The sequence below is a fragment of the Polypterus senegalus genome, chromosome 15 (genome assembly GCF_016835505.1).
Source record: "Polypterus senegalus isolate Bchr_013 chromosome 15, ASM1683550v1, whole genome shotgun sequence".
In the NCBI taxonomy this organism is placed as follows: domain Eukaryota; kingdom Metazoa; phylum Chordata; class Cladistia; order Polypteriformes; family Polypteridae; genus Polypterus; species Polypterus senegalus.
In genome coordinates this window covers 90,986,334-91,011,147 of record NC_053168.1, presented here as the reverse complement: position 1 = coordinate 91,011,147, position 24,814 = coordinate 90,986,334, and the positions used below count along the sequence as shown (strand labels likewise).

Here is a 24,814-nt window from a genome sequence, read left to right as displayed (position 1 = left end):
ATGAAACTTCGCCCCCCACGGCCATCGAACTCAACTCCATTACATTATATGGAGAAAAATAGCTTCCAGTTATGACCATTACGCGTAGAATTTCGAAATGAAACCTGCCCAACTTTTGTAAGTAAGCTGTAAGGAATGAGCCTGCTACATTTCAGTCTTCCACCCACACAGGAAGTTAGAGAATTACTGATGAGTGAGTGAGTGAGTCAGTGAGAGCTTTGCCTTTTATTAGTATAGATAATGGGTTAAATATTGTATAACACTTTAAAAAATAGGAAGCAAAAAGAATGAATTTGTCCTGATCCACTGAATAAAAATGTATTGTAATCAGTTTCAGGTTTATGGAGTGATACATTAAACATGGAGACTTGGAAATAATAGATTCATTAATTAAGGTTGGAGTTTAATTTAAAGAAAAAATTGGTTGGGGTGAAAATTTGCAACCTGAACTTGAGAAACCCTGTTTTATTAAAGAGCTGCCTGAACATATGATGTGAAATAATGTTTTTTTTGTTTTTTTTTACTTCCTGTTTTGCTTTACGTCTTTCTTAACCCTTTCATCATTTTTCTTCACAGATTTGCTTGAAATCCATCCAGCTCCTAACAATGGTACCCATGGTAGTATGAACCACATGCTGAGAAAACCATTTTATAATCCAAAATTGCCTCAAGAGATGTCCCAGCCTGAAATATGCCCTCTGAAATCCCTGAATCCAAGTGATAACCTGACATGTTCATGCAACTCCACGGTATACTGTTTTATTGAACCGTTGCCAACATTCTTAGGATTAACATTTGATATATTTTACATTTTCAAGCCTGAACATTGGATAAACCTAGAATTACCCTGGTAAAGCTTGCATTATCCAAAAGATCTGTGTAAAGCTGGATTAAAATATGACCTTCCAACTTTACAGAGGTAACCTAGGGCATACCCAACTCCGACTGGTTAAAGATGAATTTTGAATAACTTAACCTGTGGGTAGGTCACACTTTATCCGGATAAAGCCTGCTTTTACTTGGGTAATGCTAGGTTTATCCAGGTCTTTTGGAGAATGCAAGCTTTATTCAGGTAATGCTAAGTTTATCCAATTTCTGGGTCTACTTGTAACATGTACAGTAGATAATGTTTAGAAAGCTGTACACATTAAAGTGTCTTCACAATGTGTCTATAAAATAATTTTACAAAGAAAACCAGCCAGTGTCTTTTAAATTTGTCATATAGCATATTTCATTTTGGATGATAATTTATAGTTTTGGCATCTTTTTTTCAGCCCTTGGCAGTTTTATTATTCCTCAAAGCTATAGTCCTATAGTTATATTTTTGATGTACACATAGTAGTAAATAAAAGAGGAAACAAGTCAACTTGGAATCAACCTGTAATGAGTCGGTTTCTGTCATTAGCTTTGAAAGTAGGTTCCACACCAAAAGTAGAAATCATTGCCTGAAATCCAAATTGAAAGCAAAAAACAGTAGCTTAGGTCTTAGATATGTAACAGGCCTATATACTGTCTGATGGTAAAAATTAGCTAACAAAAATGTCACAAGCTATGAAGTAACATACTCTAAATCAGTAGCATCTCTACTTCTCCCCATTCTTAGACATTTAAATTCTTATTTGTGACTTCTAGTCTCTGTCAAGTGCCTTTGGGATTTGGGGACCATACTCAGTTAATGTGTAACTTTAAAATAATTACGTATAAAGGAGTGTCAACCAATAAATACAATCTTTCATATTCCATTGCATTTATTTACATTTTTCTAGTTCATTACAATTTTAATATAGAAGGCTTTAAATCAAATATGTATATGTCCATGCTCTGTATAACTGAAGAATTTCATAGCAAGCATAACCTTTTACACCAGCCACAACATTAAAATCATTTGCCTAAAATTGTATGGGTCTCTCTCCTGCCACCAAAACAGCTCTGACACATTGAGGCATGATCTCCACAAGACCTCTGAAGATGTCCTGTGGTGTCTGACACCAAGACATTAGCAGCAGATCCTTTAAATCCTGTAAGTTGCATGGATCAGACTTTCTAGCAAATCCCACAGATGCTCAATCAGATTGAGATCTGGGAAATTTGGAGGCCAGTCCAACACCTTGATCTCTTTGCCATGTTCCTTATACCATTCCTAAACATTTTTTGCAGATGGAAGGGCGCATTAGTCATGATGAAAGAGCCCACTGCCATCATGAATACCATTGCCAGAAGGGGCACACATGGTCTGCAATAATCCTTAGATAGGTGATATGTCAAAGTAGCATCCATTAGGTTTCTCAGCAGAACCCTGCTCACAGCATCACACTGCCTCCACCAGCTTGCCATCTCCCATAGTGCATCCTGCTGCCATCTCTTCCGCAGATAAATGATGCCCATGCACCCGTCTATCCACATGATATAAAGGAAAGCATAATTTATAAGACCAGGCCACTTTCTTCCAATACTCCATGGTCCTGTTCTGACACTCACATGCCCATTGTTTGCACTTTTGGTCATGAACAGGGGTCATTCTATGCAGTCTGACCAGTCAAAGGCTATTCTGCCCCATATGCAGTGAACTACAATGCAGTATTTGTTCTGACACCTTTCCTTCTTGGCCATGATTAATTTTTTGCAATTTTTGGTACAGTAGCTCCTCTGTGAAAGTGGAGCAGATGGGCTAGTTTTCGTTCCCCTCACACATCAGTAAGCCTTGGGTGACCATCAACCTGTCCTTCCTTGGACTACTTTTGGTAGGTAGTAACCACTGCATACCTGAAACACCCCACAGGACCTGCTGCTTTGGAGATGTTCATCTAACCCTCACAATTTCACCCTTGTCAAAGTCTCTCACATCCTTACACTTGTCTATTTTTCCTGCTTCTAACACATAACCTTCAAGAACTGTTTGTTCACTTTCTGCCTAATATATTTCACCCCTTGACAGGTGCAACTGTAATGAGATAATCAACATTATTCACTGTTCACTTAACCTGTCAGTGGTTTTAATGATGTGGCTGATTGGTGTATTAGCTCCCTGTTTTCCTCTATCAGTAAGAATTGTTTTTGGAACAATTTAATAAAGGCAGAATGAAAGCAATAAACGGGAAGAGATAACTTGATTTGGGCTTCCATATGAATCACAAAAGCCTTATTCCATTAACAAATGTACAGGTGAGACACTAGATGGTTTTTCATTATCAGAAGTAGAAATGTTATCATTAATTATAATCTAGTACGATAAATAACAGCATTCTGCCAGAATCCCATTTCATTTTGCCCAGTTGTAAAAATTCTGGCCCAGTTATCTAAGTACAACAGATCTGGAAAAATGTAATTCACTTCACAAGGTGTGACTCAAAAATATGTTTATATCTGAATTGTTAGAGTTTTACTATTATAATGCAGATATTATAATATTTTAAGTTTTATGATACTTTACAAGCAGTAATTAAGCATAAATCTCATGCAAAGATAAAATGTACCTTTGCTTTTGAAATGCAGGGTAAACAGATAAAGTCATATGCAGGAAGAGGATGTGCAGGTTCTTCAAATGACAAGTTTCTGTTGTTTGAAGGTATTACATGATCTAATGAATGCTAAAAATGTAAAAGGGTATCTCTTTCATCAAATGTAAGACTAACCTTGCCCTGCCCTAAGTAAAAAGGGTGTCTTTACTGTATAATATGGCATGTGGCAAGTGGTTAGCAGCCGTTCCTCTTTAATATGAAAACTAAAAGTGTTGACATCATATTTTTTGGGGAAATTTCTCATTTGATTCCATCTGCGTAAAGTATGATTAGCATTCTAACTATAACCCCACTTCATTGCATTCACGTCAGTGACATTCATCTGAACTGTTGTGAACATATCAGTTGAGATATATAATCTCTAAGAAGAATTAATGTTATTATGAAACGTTCAAAGTGAGTGACACACTCCCTTAGGTAGTCTGGACAAGACAGAGTTCTAACAGGCCGTGGAGAAGGTGTAAGTAGTTGCTCTGGCTGAAGATCCATCAGAGCTGAGGAAAATGAGTTAGCTTTCCCTAACTGTCTTGGTCTAAATTGCTCTGCATATCAGCACTGGTGGGGACACCTTGTAGAGGCAACTTGTGTACCACTGTGATCCTTTAGAGAAGCAGAAAGTAGCAGGGCTGCTCATGAAACTGTAGAGGTAAGGACCAGGAAGACTACAGCTTGTGGTCACAGTGGAGACAACCAACTATTACCCAGACAATGGCTAAGAATTGTGGAACCCTCCCCCTATGCTTTTGATCAAAATGTGTCTTCATCTTTGCTGGTGTTTGGAGACCATATTTCTTTGAGATATTGATTAAGTGTAGGATGCAAACAATCAAGAAGGTGCAGCTAACTGTACTGTAATGGAAAACAGTATGAGTAAGAGCAATTAAAAATGAAATGTGTAGCTCTTAACCAAGTAAGCCCTAATGCCATGTCTAAAGTCTGGTTCAGTCTTTCTACTCCCAATTATTCGCCTGGGGATGTTAGAGGGCCATTTGAATGTAAAGAATACTTCAGACGACTAAGAAAGAAGAGAACTCAGCTGATACGATTTGTTACCCTTTGTCAGAGGTTATAGTAGGTAAACAGGGAATCCAAGAAATCAGTCACTACATGTGTTGTAACAGACCCTGTAGACAGCACTTTAGACCACTTAGACTATAGGCCATAAACTGCAATGAGAAAACATTGGTGATTCAGAACACCATAAAATTCCCCACAAATATCCATTTGCAGGAGATCTTATGGCCGGTGTGGCCACACTATAAGCTGTGGTGGGGGTGGAGGAGGAGAACCAATCTTCCCAGTGACAAGGCATGCAGTGCAGTCACAAACAAGATGTTCAATATCTATCTGTCAAAGGCCACCACTCCAAATAACAGCAGCGCTGCTTAACACACACAGTCAGTCATTGTCCAACCCGCTATATCCTAACACAGGGTGCAAGGCAGGAAGAAACCCCGGGCAGGGCACCATCCCACTGCAGGGCACACACACACACACACACACCAAGCACACACTAGAGACAATTTAGGGTCGCCAATGCACCTAACCTGCATGTCTTTGGACTGTGGGAGGAAACCCACAAAGACACTGGGAGAACATGCAAACTCCACGCAGGGAGGACCCGGGAAGCGAACCCAGGTCTCCTTACTACAAGGCAGCAGTGCTACCACTGTGCCACCGTGCCGCCCAACACACAGTACCCAAATGATTTTCCTGAGCCATGGTCAGGATGTGTGATCGGAGGCAGCTATGTGAGACGTTGATTAGCTAATACTTTAAATATTCTGTAAAGGAATTCGCCATGGACAGCTGGGCTTGGACCATGCACAACTTCATCCTTCAGATAAAGGATCACATCAAAGATCTTGGCAAAGATAGTAGACATCAGTTTCTTAAAATAGCTGGGAGCAAGTTGAGGCCAAATGGTGCACTTGTACAATAAATCACCCCATTGTGGGTGACAAAGGCAGTCAAATGTCTGCTTTCAAGGTGTAGAGGAATCTGCAGGTACCCCTGGTGAAGATCCAATCTTTAAAATACCATAGAGCCAAGGAACTGGGTGGTGAGTTCCTCAAACGTTGGCAGTTGATATTTATCTGGTATTACTGTTTTGTTCACAGCTCTGAAGTCAATGCAGAGGTGCCTCCAACAGGTTGCATAGTACCATAGCCACACCCTCCTGGAGGACCAGGGGAACTGAAAGACAAGGTTGGATGACAGGGCATATAGAAGAATCAAGCAGTGGCTGGTAGTTAAAACTTAAGAGACAACCCAAAACTGTGATAAGAGCTGGCCATTGATGAAGTTATGGTCAAGCCCTAACAAGTTGGCATCATGGCAGGTGACATGAAATCTGAAGTTAGGCAAGTAGTTTTGGCCATAGTATGCAGGCTGGAAGAGTGTGCCCAGGCTTTCAAATTTAGTCCTACATGAACCGCATTGAACAGTAAAGGGAACAGTAAAGTCAAGAGTCAAGGGAAAGAAAATTTGACGGTGGCCAAATTAGGCAGAGACACCACTGCCACAGTGTTTAAAAGCAGAGGAAGACAAACACCTCCCAAATCCAAAACATAAATTTTGATGGTGGAGGCTGTGAAGCTTACTGAGTGAATGGTTGTTGATGCCGTCGGAGAGGAAGATGACAGTTCCTTTGGAACAGATGAAGTGGGGGTGGAACAACAGACTTGTGTTCCTCTGCGGGGCTCTAGACTTACGACTATCCCTTTCCATAGTTTCCACATTTCTGTATGGAAAGACCCTGCAAACACCTCTAATAGTGAACATCTGAGAGGTCCCAGAATGAAAGCACAACCTCACCAGCAGCACAGGAGGCTTTAGTCACTTGTTGTGTGGTAGGATGGGGCTGAATCGGAGAAACGTCCCTTTCAGCCATGAGTTTGATGGCTGATTCAGTTTGAAATGCCATGTCAATAGCTTTTGTAAGAGTCATATCAGCCGGTACCATCAGTAACCTTTCATGCACTTTAGGGTTACTGGCTTGTTCTGCAGGTTGAGCCTTGATAAACTTGCAAAAGCTGGCTTAACACTGCACGTCAGCCCTGAACTGATAAACCAACTCCAACCCCCAGCTGCAGATGACACTAATGGAAGTGGATTCATCACAAAATTAAACTTTGTGGTGTAGGGAAATAAGATGCCAGGAGAGTAACCGATGTGGGAATATCCAGCCACAGTTCCAAGGGTTTTAAAGATGCATTGTCCTTCAGTGCCCAGGCAGTGTATAAGTATGGATTTTTTTATGAGCATCACTTACCTCATTCAGACTGTCTCAAACAATTTGATCCAGCAAGTTTATGGTGCTGGAGGCTAAACTGGCAGTACAAGAAATATAGATTGTGGTGGGAACGAAAGCCCCATACTAGTCACTAATGTCATACTGACAAAATGAACACAGCACAACGGTTAGTATGCACGCAACAACTCTTTTTTTGGGACTAACACATGCAAAGACAGCATGAAACACTACACTGTCAAGGCTAAGCAAATATAACAATTACACATTGATGATTTATCGCTAAGTTTTAAAGGAGAATTTGATATTTTCCAATTTGGCACACTATAGAACATTGTTTTTCCTACCAAGTTATAGAAGGTGGATTGGGATTCTTCCAAATGAACAAAGTAAGCCTCATTGCAAGTAGTGTTGTATTGGATATTACAGCTGACTGCTCAGAGCACTCTTTTGAGACTCATGTTATTATTCTAAACATTGCTGTTAAGGTGTTGTTAGGAATAAACTTAAATCTAAGGGTATGCAAAAGACATACTGTATAAACATTTTTGCCCAAGTATTTTAAATGTAGGATATTCAAAAAGTATGTAAGTTAGCAAAGCAAGTGCTGATGAAATCACACACTGATTGGATCATATCCTGGGTACATTTTAGACAAGGAATGATGAGAATTTTTTTACTTGAGGTATGGTAAGTTTGGTGCATACAGAACTAAAATGTATTCATCAAAGGGTGTATTTCATTCCTTTTCTGAGATTTTAATTAAGGTCCCATTCCCATTGTTCCCTAAGATAATTAAAGCACAAGTTCCTTCAAATGTTTTGATGCACTTTGTAGATACTGTTTAAATACTAAACCAAAATTAACCAGCTACAATCAGGAATAGGTATAGGTGAAAGATCAGGGACATTGGATAGATTTCTATTAACCAAGTTTAATTGAATTGAATTGTTTGAATCCAGCATAGTTTGAAATAAAAGGCTAAAACAGTTAATGATTTTTATGTATAGGGAGAGCAGGGAAAGTGTCATATTTCAGCAAGGGTTCCAGATGCCATTTTTATGCCTGTTTTGTTCATTTTTGCTTCCTTTGTTAATGTTTATATTGTTTTGTCATGTAGTGTCAATGTATCTGTATGTCTTCCTTAATTATTTTGTGTGTTTTGTGGGTGGTCCTCCACCATCTAGGGCTGTCCTCAGCCCCATAAAAGCTGAGAAGACCCACGTTCACTTGCTGTTCATTCTGAATGCATGTCTATGATATTAGTTTGGTGATACAGGGCTTTATAGTTTCTTTTCAAGCTATTTAGCTTGTTGTTGAATAACAATTGCAAAAAGCATTGGTGATAATGAACATCCTTTTGAAACACTCTGAGCTTACTGTATATAGTTAATACAGACTGAGGTTTCTGGATTAGAATAAAGTCATCTAATCAATGCAGACGCCTTGAAGACAAACCCAAATCTGCTCAATATGTTAAATAGATAACCCTGTTTCACTTAATTTAAGGCTTTTTCTGCATCCAAACACAGTAAGACCTTGGAAGGTTTAGATACTGTAGAAGAATATAATACACCAAAGACTGGAAACTTCCTGTCTTTAATAAATTCTGTTTGATCTTGCTGTATTACCAAGGGAAGCATATTCTGTACTCGTTTAGTTAACATTATCGCCAAGATCTTACTGATGAAAAACAAAGGGAAGAGACACAAATAAATTATTGGGATTTCAGTGCAGAGCGCCAACTCCCATTGTTTCGACCTGATTTGGACCCCCAAGGCACTCCCTAGGTATACGTGCCTGACAATATTATTAGAAAAGTTGTATTTTTGATGTACCTTGTAACAAGTCTTTATTTTTATGTGGAAAGGGAATTGTTGATGCTTGGCATAAAGTTTTCGGTAGAACTTTAGTTTCTTTAGCTTCAATAAACATTGCTAGCAATAATGGAGCTAACTGGCTTGAAAATTTAACAGAATTTCATCAGATAGCCATTTGGGCCTGTAGCTCCCCTATTTTGCTCTAAATGTGTTGCATCTTGCAGAGAGCTCAGAGATTTATCAAGCCGTTCTATGTGGCATTTATATTATTAAGAAAGTCCCATGCTTAAGCCTCACCTTCTTTACACTGGGAAGAACATATGTACATTTAGTATTCCTTATTTCAGTTATTAAATTTCATTTCCCACTACATTGTTAACCTCTAAAGTTGCATTCCAAATTTCCATTTTACGTATTTGTTGTGCTACAACCTTATTGCGTTTTCTTTATGTTCACAATGATGGTGATGTAATTGATAATTTACTTGTTTTTTTCGTAGTCAAAAAATAAATTCTGATTATAGAGACCTTTTCTTAAAGAGTAACTTATTTGTCAAGCTATCATATTCTTGATCAGTTCTAGAAATATAAATAATTGCATTAAAAATAAAAACAAATGTTTTTGAAATGTTACCTTTTGAAGTTTAATAACAATATTTTCACTTGGGTTTTTAGTATAACTGAAATGTAATCCAGAGCACACCCTTTGAAGTTCACATGATGTACAGTTGTTTGAACCAGTCATTTAAAAATATTACAGCTCATTGTAACTGTTAACTGCATAGACACAAAGTACATACAGTAGGTGTATGGGTTTATAGATTCATTATCATGACATGTACAGAGTACAAATAACATGATCATAATACAGAATAGATCGTTCTTGCTGCTAATCTCTCAAAGAACAATGCGCTCTTTATTATGTCAGATGCATTTTGCAGTAGTCGTTAGTTAGAATTCCTGATGACTAAAAGAGAATGAGGAGAACCTAAACCTGTAGACGCTACTACAAAACAGAATCTCTTCCATCTATCATAATATCTGTTGCTTATGTTTGATCAATGAATTCTTGAATGATATAAAGGCAGGCTTTCTGTCGTTCACACTACTGAAAAGTTTAGCACTTCAACTGTGGGGGCTGCATAACAGAAAGGGGCAGCACATGGCAGGAAGTTCAGAGAAATCCTGTACTCATATGTGGTACAGCAGGCAGCAAGCCACTAGCCTGTAGCCTTATGCTGGAAGCCCCTGTAGATGTTTCAATTACACATGCGGCTGGCAACAGCAGGGTACAAAGAAGTAGCATGATATTCCATGTTCTCTATGAACACAGTACAGCCTACTGTTTACACCGTCACTGCCTGATGCCAGGGTGAACTAATGATGTGCATTATAGTCAGAGGCAACAGCGAGAGGGTCCACATTTCCAAAACAAAAAGAGTACAGTCCAATTCTAAAAGCAGAATGAGACATTGCAATAAAACGAGAATAAGAGGGAAAACAAGCTAGTGATAACAAAGAGATAAACTAAAACTCCAGGTGAGACAGAATGCCTCCAGCATGGAAATACAGTAGCATGCAAATGTTTGGGCATCCCGGTCAAAATTATTATTATTGTGAATAGTTATGTGAGTAGAAGATGAACTGATGTCCAAAGGGCATAAAGTTAAAAATAAAACATTCTTTTCAGGGTTATTAGACAGGATTAGTGTATTATTTTTGTGTTGTACACTTGTAGAGTGAAAAAAGGGAAAGGAACACCACGCAAATCAATCAATCAATCAACATTTATTTATATAGCACATATTCATACAAAAAAATGTAGCTCAAAGTGCTTTACAAAATGAATAGAAAAATAGAAGACACAATAAAAAATAAACATAAGTCAACATTAATTAACATAGAATAAGAGTAAGGTCCGATGGCCAGGGTGGACAGAAAAACAAAAAACTCCAAAGGCTGGAGAAAAAATAAAATCTGTAGGGGTTCCAGACCAAGAGACCGCCCAGTCCCCTCTGGGCATTCTACCTAACATAAATGAAACAGTCCTCTTTGTATTTAGGGTTTTCATGGAAGGGCCTGATGATGATGGTCACGTAGACTTCTGGCTTTTAGTCCATCAATGTTGGTGCATCAGGATGCTTTGAGTAGGTGGTGGTGGCACAGGCCGCCACCACAAAGAAACCGGAAAAAGAAACAGAAGATAGAGTTGGGATCAGTATGGATTTTGGAGCCACTGTGAATAGTTATTATGAAGAATTGAACATACAGATTATCAGTATTAAGTTAAAGTGAAGTTATAAAAAGGCCATGTTAAAGTAATGTGTTTTCAGCAGTTTTTTAATGTGCTCTACTGTATCAGCCTGGCGAATTCCTATTGGCAGGCTATTCCAGATTTTAGGTGCATAACAGCAGAAGGCCGCCTCACCACTTCTTTTAAGTTTAGCTTTTGGAATTATAAGGAGACACTCATTTGAAGATCTAAGGCTACGATTTGGAATATAGGGTGTCAGGCATTCCGATATATAAGATGGAGCGAGATTATTTAAGGCTTTATAAACCATAAGCAGTATTTTAAAGTCAATCCTGAATGACACAGGCAACCAGTGTAGTGACATCAAAACTGGAGAAATGTGTTCAGATTTTCTTTTCCCAGTTAGGATTCTAGCAGCTGCATTCTGCACTCGTTGCAAATGATTTATGTCTTTTTTGGGTAGTCCTGAGAGGAGTGCGTTACAGTAGTCTAGTCTACTGAAAACAAAAGCGTGAATTAATTTCTCGATGCGATTTAAAATTCAGATTACAGTCAACGGTTACCCCTAAATTTTTACTTCCGTCTTAACTTTTAATCCTAGTGCATCAAGTTTATTTCTGATAACCTCACTGAATCCATTATTGCCAATTACTAAAATTTCAGTTCTCTTTATTTAGTTTGAGAAAATTACTATTCATCCATTCAGAAATACCAGTAAGACATTGTGTTAGTGTATCGAAAGAGTCGGAGTCATCAGGTGCTATAGATAAGTACAGCTGTGTGTCATCAGCATAGCTGTGGTAACTCACGTTGTAACCTGAGATAATCTGACCTAACGGAAGCATGTAGATTGAGAATAACAGCGGACCCAGGATAGAGCCTTGTGGAACACCATATCGGATATCATGTGTCTTTGAGATGTGATTACCACAACTCACAAATGTTTGGGGACCCAAAGAGATTTGTGGTCTCAGATAACTTCTACTGAGATCTCAGACCTTATTTAGCCTCTTATGCTATGGCTTGTTCAGTCATCGTTAGGAAACCCCAGGTAATGCAGATTTCAAAGCTGTATAAATTCTCTTGACACCTCAAACCTTGTCCCAACAATCAGCAGCTGTGGTCTCCACTAGGCAACTCCTTGTAGCCTTCTCCTTCTTTGTGACACCCACAAAGAAGGAGAAGGCTACAAGGAGATGGCAAAGAGAGTTTTCAAGTAGCTGTTTCCTCAGTATGTAATGTTATTAGGAAATTGCAAGTTAACAAGAATGGTGGTGGTCAAGCTGAGGTATGAAAGACCAAAAAACTTTCCAGAAGGTTGCTAGAAAGGCAAATCAAAATGCCTGTTTGACTGCAAAAGAACTTCAGGGAGATTAAGCAGACATTGATATGGTGGTAATGCACTGTTCTACTGTTCTGCGAGACCTGCACAGAGTCTAGGGTGCACAAATATGATCTTCATGGAAGAGTCATCAGAAGAAAACCTTTCTTGCAGCCACAAAATTCAGTGTGGTAAGTATGCAAATGAACATCTAAACAAACCTGGTGCATGTTTTTTAAACAAGTCCTATGAACTGGCAAAGTCAAAATCAAACCTTTTGGGTACAATGTGCAAAGGTATGTTTGGAGAAAAAAGGACAGCTCTCCAAATGGGAGTGGATCGAGCATGCTTTGGGCTCATGTGGAAGACAATAGCACAGAGCACATTTCACAGGTAGAATGGATAATATTAAACACTAGCAAATCCTGGAAGAAAAAATTCCTATCATCTTGTAAAAAAGTTAAAGATGATGGCTCGATGCATGCTCAATAATCCAGGTAAATAGACTGCGGAGTCCTGGCCTGACGAGGTAGCTCTTCTGTGTTGTGCCATCGGCTTCACCAGTGGTTGTTTGGTTTCCTCGATGTATTTACATCTACAGGACAGTGGTCACTCTTTCAGTGATGAAGATGTGCACATCCTGGACAGGAAGGAACGCTGGTGTAAGTGAGGAGTCAAAGAGACCATTTACGTGAAAAAGGAACGACCATCTCTGAACTGAGGAGGGGGCCTAAGGGTACATCTTTCACCATCTTACAATGCAGTGATTGCAGCCATTCCCCAACCAAACTTCTGTGATTGGTACTCATGGCCATTGATCAATGGGCAATTTGCATATCATTGATCACACAGCCCATTGTTAGTCAATGGTGCTAGTTCGGTCATTAGGACAAGGTACTGTTTATAAGGTTGGAGAAACCTGCAGTCAACTGAGACTGAGGAAGTCACTTGGATGAGTGATGAAACGTATCGGAAAAAAATATGCCCAGATGAAAAGAATCAACTTTCTAGAGTTAAAGATGATGGTTTCTACAATAGTAAAATGATCTGAAACATACCTAACAATCTGCAATGGATTACCTGAAGAGGTGCAGGCTGAAGGTTTAAGCATGGCCCTCACAGTCCCCTGGTCTAAACATCATCTAAAAATCTGTGGATAGACCAGTGCATGTAAGATGACCCAAGAATCCCATAGAACTAGAAGACGAATGGGTGAAAATTTCCCAAATAAGAATTGAAAGACTCTTAGCTGGCAACAAAAAGCACTAACAAGCTGTTATACAAAGTACTGACATTGCAGGGTGCCCAAACTTTTGCTTCTGGCTCTTTTCCTTATTTGATAATTTGAAACTGTACATGATGGAAATAAAAAGTAAACTTGCTTAAAATATTGAAGAAATCTTTAACTTTATGCTTTTTGGAGATCAGGTCATCTTTTACTTGCATAGCTATTCATAGTAACAGAAAGTTTGACCAGGATACCAAAACTTTTGCATGCCACTGTAAATGCAACATTTCAGATGTGTACAAATCACCATCAGCTAGTTCTGTCAGAGTCTAATTGTGATGGGTACCAGGGGCAGGCTGTTTTAGGGCTAGAGATATCCTTACACGAAACAGAGGTCAGCAAACTACAGGCAACTGTGCTGTGGCACATGATACAGTTTCAACAAATCAGTTAATCAATTCAGATTTCTACAGTAGTGGATACATAGATGAGCTCTCACGTTGAATGTAACATCACACCTGATCCCTTTTGGAAACCAACATGCTCTGTAGAAAGGGTGTGGGAGATGCACAGAAACAGCAAAAAAAGTTCATTTTTATTAAGGTTTTGTAAGACATAAAAATGCATCACTTTATAGCAGGGATTTTCCATGAGTGTTGTGGAAGAAATTGACATTAGTTAAAGAATTTATTTAATTTATCATCTACTACTACAGGGCGGAATGGTGGTTCTGAGGCTAAGGATTTGCATTGGCAATCGGAAGTTAGCCGATTAGAATCCCATAAATGTCAAAATAGACTCTATTTCGTTAGGCCCTTGTGCAAGGCCCTTAACCTGCAATTGTTCTGGGTATGACGTTAATCTGCATCCAGCCCTGCATGTAGGCCCTCCAACCTGCAGGGAAAAAACCTGGGGGTTGATGGCAGAATTGGCACTCCAGCCTCCATAAAAAAAACTCAAACTGTTCCATTCCATCCAAACTAGTGTGGTGCTGAGGTGTCATCCATTGCATGGCTGCACTTGGGTCCTAATCTGGGATCCTGAGGTGGTTTGTCATGTGGTGGGTGCAGCAGTGCGCTCTATCAGTGTGTGCTCCTAACCTCCCTCTCTCTCTACTACGACAAGTTTGATGAAATTTCTTTGAGTCAGAAACCAGGCAGGAGGAAAACTGTCTATTCTGTCTTTTAATTACTCTTACAGCAACTACTGAAGAGAGAACATTGATCAGAGCAGTCTGTTACAAAATGGTCAGAATGGTCAGGATAGAGGTTCGCTTTATAAACAACTGAACTGACATAACAGTGCTGATTAATGCATACACATCATCTGGCATTTACTCGGATTGGTTTGTTGGCTTACACAACCAAATAACCTAATAAATAAAAGTCTATTTTACTTCGTCTTCTCATCCCTCGTAGGTTTAGCCATTACCCTTGAAATTTCCGTGTATGTGACAGCTGTCTTGTTTACAGGACATCTGCTGATCTCTTAATCCTCTCCTAGAACATTTTGTATAGGACATCCTGGTATATCCTTATGTTGGTTATACATTTGGCCTGCTTGGTTCCCACATATGCTTGAAGAGGTTTCTGACATTTAATAACCCCTTAAATGCCATGTTACCGTCTAATTATTCTCTCACAGTGTACACAGAAAAAATAAGTCTCCATATGATTTATAAATTAAGAGATCAAGATGCTCACACTGTTGCAGAGTTGATGATTATTTAGTTTATTTCTAGTCCCATCAAACTTCATCAACTGTGGTGAAACACTGCAGATACAATTAAATGCTTCATTGCATTAAAAAGATGATGTTTTAAAACTGTTGTCTTTTTGGTCAAATTATACACATCTAATGGGCAGTGAAGACGTTCATAGCCACCATGAGGCTCTAAACCAAACAGTGTGAGTGTAAAGTGCTCTCTTACATACCACCAGAATGTAAACAATGTATTTATTTGCATTTTTTTTTTCTTTTCACAGAATGTGGAAGAATATAATAAAAGATTAAATCTAACAACTAATGAAGGTAAATGAGTATCAATATTTAACTACCTTGAAAACTTTTTTTGCTTGATAATGTCACCACCAAAGTAAATAACAGCAACATATACTGTATTCTTGAAAACAGTATACAGGTTTGCAGATTTTCCCTGTGTTGATTCTAAATTGCATTTTTATTTTGGATTGAGGAAGAGTATTTTAGTTTGCCTTGCAGTGAACTGGTGCCACATCCATGGTTGGTTCCCACTGCTGCCAGGGTTATCTCCTACACTCACAAACCTATGGGCAGAGTGGTGGCTCTGAGGCTAAGGATCTGCGCTGGTATCCTGAAGGTTGCTGGTTCAAATCCCTGTCATTGCCCTTGAGCAAGGCCCTTAACCTGTAATTGCTCCAGGGGCGCTGTACAATGGCTGACCCTTCGCTCTGACCCCAAGGGGTATGCGAAAACTAACAATTTCCTAATGCAAGAAATTGTATAAGGCGAAATAAAGAACAAAAACAAAAAACCTGAAAAAGATTAGTATCATTCAATAATTCATTAATAAGTGCTCTAAAGAAGATTCAATACATCCTACTCAAGGCAAGCTTGTTATTTTTTATAGTCTTCTTGGTAAAAATCAACAATTTTTAACTAAAAGCTTCATGTTAAATTAGCTTTTACTGTGCTGTATCAGAGTTAATATTTTAAAAAACATCTTGTGATTTGCAATGGTGAAATGAGTAGACTGTTTAAAGCATGACGTTAGTATTTGAGTTTTTACCAAGCCCAAACTATTTAATTAAAAATGATTTAAAAGTTTTAATTGGGCAAGACAGGATTACATTAACTCTGAGATGTGGAATTTAATTTTCCTCAATGCTGGTTTAAGAAGATGTAATTTACTGAATGAAAATTATTTTTAATTTGGAATTGAATTGCTTGAAACTTCAGCCAGCTTCATGGTTTTTCCACGTCATGTCAAAGTGATATCCAGGCAGCAGCATCATTGGAGCAGAATGGATTTGTGCCTGTAGAATTCTGTTGGAGTAAGATTAATGGTCTTTGCGGGATATAAAGTAAATATGTAATGTTACATTATCAGTACTCACTGAGGAGATTATTAGGAACACTATACTAATGATTTGCTCTTAAATCAGCCCCAGTTCTTTGTAGCATGAATTCCACAAGATGTTGGAAACACTCCTTTGAGATTCAGGCATCATGCAATTTCTGTAAATTTGTCATCTGCACATTCACGCGGTGAATCTTTCAATCTACCTTATCCCAAAAGTGTTCTACTGGATTCAGATCTGGTGACTGAAAAAGAAACTGAAGAACACTGAACTCTTTGTCATGTTCATGAAACCAGTTTGAAATGACTTTGCGCTGTAACAATGTGTATTATCCTACTGGAAGTAGCCATTAGAAGATGGTAAATCGTGGCCATGAATAGATGAGCGTGGTCAGCAACAATGCTCAAATAGGCCATGGCTTTTAAGCAATAATTGGTTTGCATTAGTTGGCCCAAAGTGTACCAAGAAAACATTCCCCATACCATTAAACACCACCACCAGCCTGGACTGTTGACATAAGCTGGGTCGATTCACACTGTTGGCAGCAAATTCTGACCCTACCATCTCTGTACCTCGGTAGAAATCAATATTTATCAGTCCAGGCAACATTTTTCCAGTCTTCAGCTGTCCAGTTTTAGTAAGCCCATATCCACTGCTTTCCGTTCTTGGTTGACAGGAGTGGAATCCGATGTGGTCCTCTGCTGTTGTAGCCCATCATCCTCAAGGCTTGACGCATTGTGCATTTTGAGGAGCTTTTTTGGTCGCCACAATTGTACAGATTGGTTATCCAAGTTACCATAACCTTTCTGCCAACTCAAACCAATCTGGACATTCTTCTCTGACCTCTTTCATCAGCATCTGAAGAACTGCCATTCACTAAATGTTTTTTGTTTTTCATACTTTAATAAATAAACTCTAGAGAGTCTTGTGCATGAAAAATCACAGGAGGTCAACAGTTAGAGAAATACTCAAACCAGCCCATCTGACACCAACAGTCATGCCGTAGTCAAAATCACCAAGATTATATTTTTTCCGCCATTTTGGTATTTGGCATGAACATTAACTGAAGCCCCTGACCTGTTTCTACTTAATTTTGTACACTGCACTGCTGTTACAGTATATGATTGGCTGATTAGATAATTGAATGAATAACCAGGTGTACAGATGTTCCTAATAATTTTCCAGGTGAGTGTATTTCATTATGCTCTTTCCCCCTAAAGTTTCTTTGATTGTGGAACGGGGTGGTCTGATCACACAAAAAAATATAATATTTATCATTTTTTCATTAACTTTTTCACATGCTTTTGTGTTTGTAAATATTTTTATATGCATACAGTGGAAATCGCAGAGAAAACACACATGCCTTTAGGAAGACCTATTATGTTACAGGAAAATGAGCAGTACTGCCTCTTGCATCATCAGGGATTTGTGAGTGCGTACAGCAGGATGAAACTGATCCCCATCTGGACGTCTTTCACTTTGAATAAATCTGTAAGACCTGCCTTGAAATTTCATGTTTTCCTTTATTAAGACAAACGTGTGAAATACCCAGTGTTCCAATGTAAAAAGTATTTCTAAGTAAAGCTGCCCAGTTCTGTTGGGATTTCTAACTCCCTCATTGTTTTTAAGAAGCATTTGAAGACTCTCTTGTTTGGTGAATGTCTCTCTGATATTAGCTGCCAAGTTATTATTTTCTGGAAATTGTAAGTCACTTTTATTTTTATTCTGTGCTCTCCACTTGTGATGATCAATTCTCTACCCTGCCCTGTAACACTTGTTCACAAACAACCCCAAACAAAGTTCTCCAGATTGATGTTTAGTCAATTATTTTGACTATTTTTCTAAGACATTTTGGATAAAAGCATGTACTACACAAATAAAGATAAATGTAAGCTAAGGTCTCTTAATTTATTCATTCACTTCCTCCTTATTAGGTGTTTGGGTTTACTTCAGCAAGGAGCAATAACCTTTAACTGCTCAAAAGTAATTTTGTATAGGTGGTTTAAACAGGCTCTGTAGCTGTGTGGTAAAGGGAAGTAACTTTAAATGGCCAATAATGAGCATTACAAGTGTTACCAGGACAGCACGGTGGCACAGTCGTACCGCTGCTGCCTCGCAGTAAGGAGACCTGGGTTCGCTTCCCGGGTCCTCCCTGCGTGAAGTTTGCATGTTCTAGTGATTTAGTGATCCTAAATTGTCCCTAGTCCGTGCTTGGTGTGTGTATGCCCTGCGTGGGATTTGTTTCCTGCCTTGTGCCCTGTGTTGGCTGGGATTGGCTCCAGCTGACCCCCCCTCTGTTAGGATATAGCGGATTGGACAATGACTGACTGACGAGTATTACCCTGAATTTATAAGATAGTCCCTCTCATGTTAATTTCACTGATTCTTGTTACTTCATTAAGTCTATTAGTCATCCCCTGCTTTGCCTTTTCTCTCTAGCATTTATTACTACATTTTAAAAGTCTTATCTTGTATGTTTTTATTATAACTGTCTCACTCCCCTTAAAAGATATGTTTGGTTTTTTCAACTCAAATTTTTTTCCAAAATCAACACAAAAAAACCCCTCAGTGGCTTACAACTGCCACCAGAGGGGCACCTGAAGAAACAAGAAACAACAGCCTTAAAATAACCAAATATGCCCACTTCATTGATTCACAACTGACTTTCACAAGCAGGCAGCTTCTTTGATCAAGTCAGAATATTAAAATAGAAAAATTGAAAAAGGAAGCCCAAAAACTGGTAGACGGTGATAACATATGAATGCAAGTAAATGTCAGAATACCAATATCATTGTGCGCAAGCAACATCCTTACCTATTTTGTCCAATTGAGGGCAGCTGGAAGCCAGCACACATTATGATAACATCAAGCACAAGACACGCTTTTCATTTAGAGATGCCCAGCTAATTAATTTAGTTTCTTCCAGAACATGAAGTGCATGAAATTACAGATGGTACTAAAATAATAATTCTTTGCATTTTTTATAACGCTATTCTCACTACTCAAAGCGCTCAAAAATCAACTATTTTAACTAAAAACTTAGCTTTTACTGTGCTGTATCAGAGTCGATATTATAAAATCTTCCTTCTTTCTTTCTTTTTACCATGTGATTAGGCAGCAAGAAAAACATTAAGTGAAATGTATTTATTATTAAGGCTATTTTTGAAATTTGTTTTGATATGTGTTGTTGCCATCAAATTCAAAATGAGTTTATTTTTTTCTTAAAATGGTACACTTTCTCAGTTTAAACATTTGAGGTGTTTTCTATGTTCTATTGTGAATAAGATGTGGGTTTATGAGATTTGCAAATCATTACATTGTTTTTATATACATTTCATACAGTGTCCAAACTTTTCTGGAATTGGGGATGTATATATATTTATATATTTTTATACACTCTGTATAATGTATATTGATTTTTGTTATAATGTTGCTTTCAACAGGCGATTGCTGATCCTCTACCAGAGATCATAAAAGACTGCCTGAGAGCAGATGTTCGAATTCCTCCAGAAGACAGTGCGAAATGTGAATTATACACTAAGGATATTCAAATCACAGAATCATTTCTTTATCCTCCAAGTATGTACGTTCTCTTATTATGTAATGTAAAACGCCCTGCCTTAACATGGTGCATGTTATATAATATGAAATAATTGGCAAACCTAGACAATAGTGAAATCTTAAAATGCATTATACTGTACAGTATATGCAAATTAAGTTGTTTTCCCTACTACCTGTCACTTTTTAAGACGGGTATTGTTAAAAGCACATCATTTGAAATTGTTTCTTATTCGCTAGCTACCTCTCTCAATATGACTTACTGTTTCAGAACAATCTTACATTTTTGCATAGGCTAGATTTTCTAATTTATATAGTAATAGATTAACCAAATACAAGTTACAAATAGGGTAACCCTTCTTCTGCATCGTGTCTTTGGGACTTAGTTAAGTTGCCGTTTGGAGGTTTTCTGCCATAGTGAATTTGCACATACCATCTCAACATGTTATAACAGCACAGGTGAACTGAAAGACCCAGCTATATAATTTTGAAACATAACATTTTCATATCAAAGGTGGCCACTTTCATGCAGGGAAGAACTCATTAAAGCAAAAAAAAACTTTCCATTCCATCTTTTTTTATATCTGCTTCTGCTGTATGCATCTGAATTTCCCCATGGGATTAATACAGTTTATCTAATTGTTTTGTTTCAAAATAGAGTCAATTTAAGGCTCCATTTGTTACTTTAGTCCAAACCTATACAATAAGAGTTAATATGTTCAAAATAGGTTATGCTTAACATAAAGAAAAATGATATATAGTAGGTGGCTACTGTTTAAGTTGGTGTCTTTTAGGGACATCTCTTGTCTTAGACATGAATCCAAGTTGAAAAATGGGATCAGAAGATAAAAGTTCAAGATGTATACTGTAATGATTGTATCCACTACACTTCACTAAGTTTACAGTGAAAATTATACTGATGATTGCAGGTCAACCTCAAACTGCCTTCAGCCCCTTCCCACAGCGCACAAAGATGACTTATACTAATAAAAGTGATATTTACACAACCACACTGAGAAAAGATGCAACAAAAAAAAAATGTAATTTATAGATTTTCTACAATTCACCAAAACTCCCCCTCTTCCAATAACTAGAATAAACAAAAGGCATAAAGTTATATATCCCAGAATATTCCCCACCATCCATTCTATTTAGTCTTTCTTTTTTATCCGATTCTCCCATTTCCCTATAGTTCTGTTTCTTAGACATGCCAATCCCAGAATAAAAGATTACGGCTCACACTGCTTCCAATCCCTTTCGCGATAAAGTTCACTTCCCTCAGCGTCTCCGGAATCTTTGAGGTGGCCACCCCAGACTGTGTTGAACTTGTGGTGCTCCCCGAAAACAATCTTTCTCCTGGACTCAGATGGGTCATGTCTTTTTTTCTCCACCATAAAAACTCGGGCTGTCTTTTCTTCCTTCTCTTCCTGCCTTTTCATGCCCCTATTTAAATAGTACGTCCGTTTCCATGGCACTCCCGGAAATCGCAATGACAGCCCTATACCTCCCAAAAGGTCCTCTCTATCCAACCCTCCAATCTTATACTACCGTACCGCAACAGGATCGTTACATAGAGAGAAAAAAACAAACCATATGCAAATTTATGTGACAATGCTACGATACAATATACTTTTGTCATGAAACTCCTAATTCTGTTTTGCCTCTGTCCTATCAAGTTTAGACTCCCATGTAGGTTTCTACCTTCAGTTTTTTAAAGCATGTGAAAAACCCAGAGAGAAAAGTGTTGTCCTTCAAGGTGACTTATCCTACCATCATTCCAATTTACAATAAATACACATTTCAATGAGCCTTCAGTCATTCATAAGAATTTTTGCTAAAAATATCATGTCTCAAATTTTCAACTGGTTTGTCACATACTGTAGATACAGTGACTTAGACTCTAATTCCACCCCTGATTATTGTATGTGTGGCATATGTTTGTTTCCCCCTTATCTGCAGGAGTTTATTTATGGGTTCCCTAGTTTTCCTCCCACTTCTCCAAGTCAAGTCAAGTCAAGTTGGGGAGCATGCACTGGTACAGTGTGTTGCTGCACCCACTACACGACGAAACAACTCGGGATCCCGGTTTGCAACCCTTCAGGCAGACACGTGGTCCAGTCCCACCCTCCAGAAATGACCCTCTTTCTGCTGCAGCCAGGCGTTACGTGGTTGACCCCTTGGCCTGTTCCAGCCACTCGGGTCCCCAACAATGAGGATCTTATGAGCTATATCACTCTCAGGGAAACGTGTCACATGGCTGTAGTGCCGTAACTGACGCTCCCTCACAATGCAGGTAATGTGCCTCATTCAGGACTCCATGAGCAACCGCTCATTCAACAAAAAGTGAAACCAAGGGTTCCCAAAGATTTTCCAGGGAGACACAAAGGAGTCCAGTTTTCGTCTCAGGCCACTGAATAGCATCCAAGTCTCTCAACTATATAGCAAGACAGGAAGCAGCAGGACTCTAAAGACTTGGACTTTCGTCCTTTTGCATGGATATCGGGAGCTCCACACACACCTTTCCAGTGACCTCATGTCCCCCCATGCTCTCCCAATCCGTCTATTGACTTCATAGGAAGAGTCACCAGAGACATTAATGTCACTGCCAAGGAAAGTAATCCTCTCAACAAGGTCAACACTCTTTCCGCAAACGGACACACTGCTGATGGCTGTGCCCAAGAGGTCATTAAAGGCCTGGATCTTGGTTTTTATCCAGGACACTTGCAAGTCCAGACACTCAGACTCCTCACTCAGTGTCTCAAGTGCCCCGATCAGAGCCTCCACTGACTACGCAAAGATCACAGCATCGTCAGCAAAGTCAAGATCCGTGAATCTTTCTTCACCAACAGATGCCCCACAGCCACTGGACCCCACGACCTTGCCCAACACCCAGTCCATACAAGCATTGAACAGAGTAGGAGCAAGAACACACCCCTGATGAACCCCAGAATCAACTGGGAAAAACGTAGAGGTCCTGCCTCCACTCTGCACAGCACTCACAGTACCAGTGTACAGGCCACCCGTGATATCCAGCAACCTTGAGGAGATCCCGCGAACCCTCAGGATGTCCCACAGGGCGGCTCGACCAACTGAGTCAAATGCTTTGGGAAAATCGACAAAGGCTGCAAAGAAACTCTGCGATATTCATGTTTGCGCTCCATGAGAACCCTCAGTGCCAGGATGCGGTCGATGGTAGACTTCTTAGGCGTAAAATCAGGCTGTTCTGGTAGCTGGCAGGTGAGTAAATGATCACGGACCTATTGAGGACAACCCTAGCAAGGACCTTACCTGGCGCCGGGAGCAGTGTTATCCCCCTGTAGTTTAGTCATCATTCATGTTTAGAATTTTCATTATTTAATGCAAGCTAAATGCCGTTGCTTTTTCGCATCCTACAGCTTCCAGTTTTGTTCTTTAATTTTCACTCATTCTTTATGCATGTTCTAACTACTACGTCTTATGTCTGATATTCTGAATAGTTTATTAGTATTTTATTTCCTTGTGAAATTTGTGCCAGTCATCTCTGAATATATGCAAAAAATATCATCAGTATTGTTGTGATTAATAACAGAGCAAATGCCAAAATTTGTTTTGTAGGGTAGCATTAAGATCATACCTTTTATAGAGGCAGCAGCTTTTTCTATTTAATCTGAATAAAATTAAACATCTATTGAAATATATCTAGCCTGCTATAGTACTTAAATGAATCCAGTTAGCAAGAGAACAAAATGTACATACCTAGCTTTCCTTCTTTAAATTACATAATAAACTGATGTACTGTGTACAAGAAGGTCTTCACAAAGAAAACACAATGCACATCGAATAAGTTACTATCTTTTTTTAATTAAAGCATGTCTTATTATTCACACTAAATGCACCATTTTGTTTTTTTTACATTGTTGTGTTTTCTGAACAATTGATATAAAAATAAACATGTTTTGTGGTCAGATTCTCGTGTATACACGACTAGTCAGAATTCTAGCCTTTGTAAAAATCAGTATGTCAGACAAAAAGATTCTTCTACAAATACACTAGAGTTCAAGTATAAATTTTACTAAACAATTTGTTTAACATAAAAATTAAAGTATCCCAATGATAAAATTATTAAAGTACTGCTCCTGAATATATTTTGTTAAAGTAAGTAATGCAACCCAGTAGTGCTGCATCTTTATACCATACCTCATAAAACGGACATGATGCTTTTACTATGGGTCACAAATCAAAGGGGTAGGACGTGTTTTAATATCATAACTATAATTAAGTTACTTAAAATGGCAATCTATTTTTTGTGGGGAAAAAAAATTAAAATGTTGACTCTGCCTTTCAGAGCCCAGGTTCAGAATACACATTTCTGCTTACATTGTAGGCTACCTTCTGCACTAGAATAAAGTATATGAGAGGACTGTGCTCTTTACATAGAGAAGAGTACAATTTGAGGGGGACATTTAACGAAAAAACTTTGAAAACACAAACACACAGGAATCTATATTAATAAAAGGCAAAGCCCTCACTGACTCACTGACTGACTGACTGACTGACTGACTCATCACTAATTCTCCAACTTCCCGTGTAGGTAAAAGGCTGAAATTTGGCAGGCTCATTCCTTACAGCTTACTTACAAAAGTTAAGCAGGTTTCATTTCGAAATTCCATGTGTAATGGCCATAACTGAATCCTACTTACATACATATATACGTTTATAGCCTGCAGCTCGGTCGCTGTGTGAGGCGGGTTTGCGTCCTGCATCCCCCGGCCTCCCACGTAGTTGGCTGCCTGCCTATATAGATTTAAATGCTTAAATAAGCAGA

The 24,814-nt window shown here is 38.6% G+C and overlaps 1 protein-coding gene across 1 annotated transcript in view; it reads left to right on the top strand.

Moving 5' to 3' along the window:
• The window catches only part of LOC120515508 (venom phosphodiesterase 2-like), a 162,993-nt gene that overhangs the window by 116,133 nt on the left and 22,046 nt on the right, over window positions 1–24,814 (top strand). The window contains exons 17-20 of the mRNA XM_039736569.1: window positions 577–749; window positions 15,379–15,424; window positions 17,789–17,943; window positions 19,896–20,031. Coding sequence (XP_039592503.1) covers window positions 577–749; window positions 15,379–15,424; window positions 17,789–17,943; window positions 19,896–20,031 — 510 coding nt within the window. The remainder of the gene's footprint in view (window positions 1–576; window positions 750–15,378; window positions 15,425–17,788; window positions 17,944–19,895; window positions 20,032–24,814) is intronic.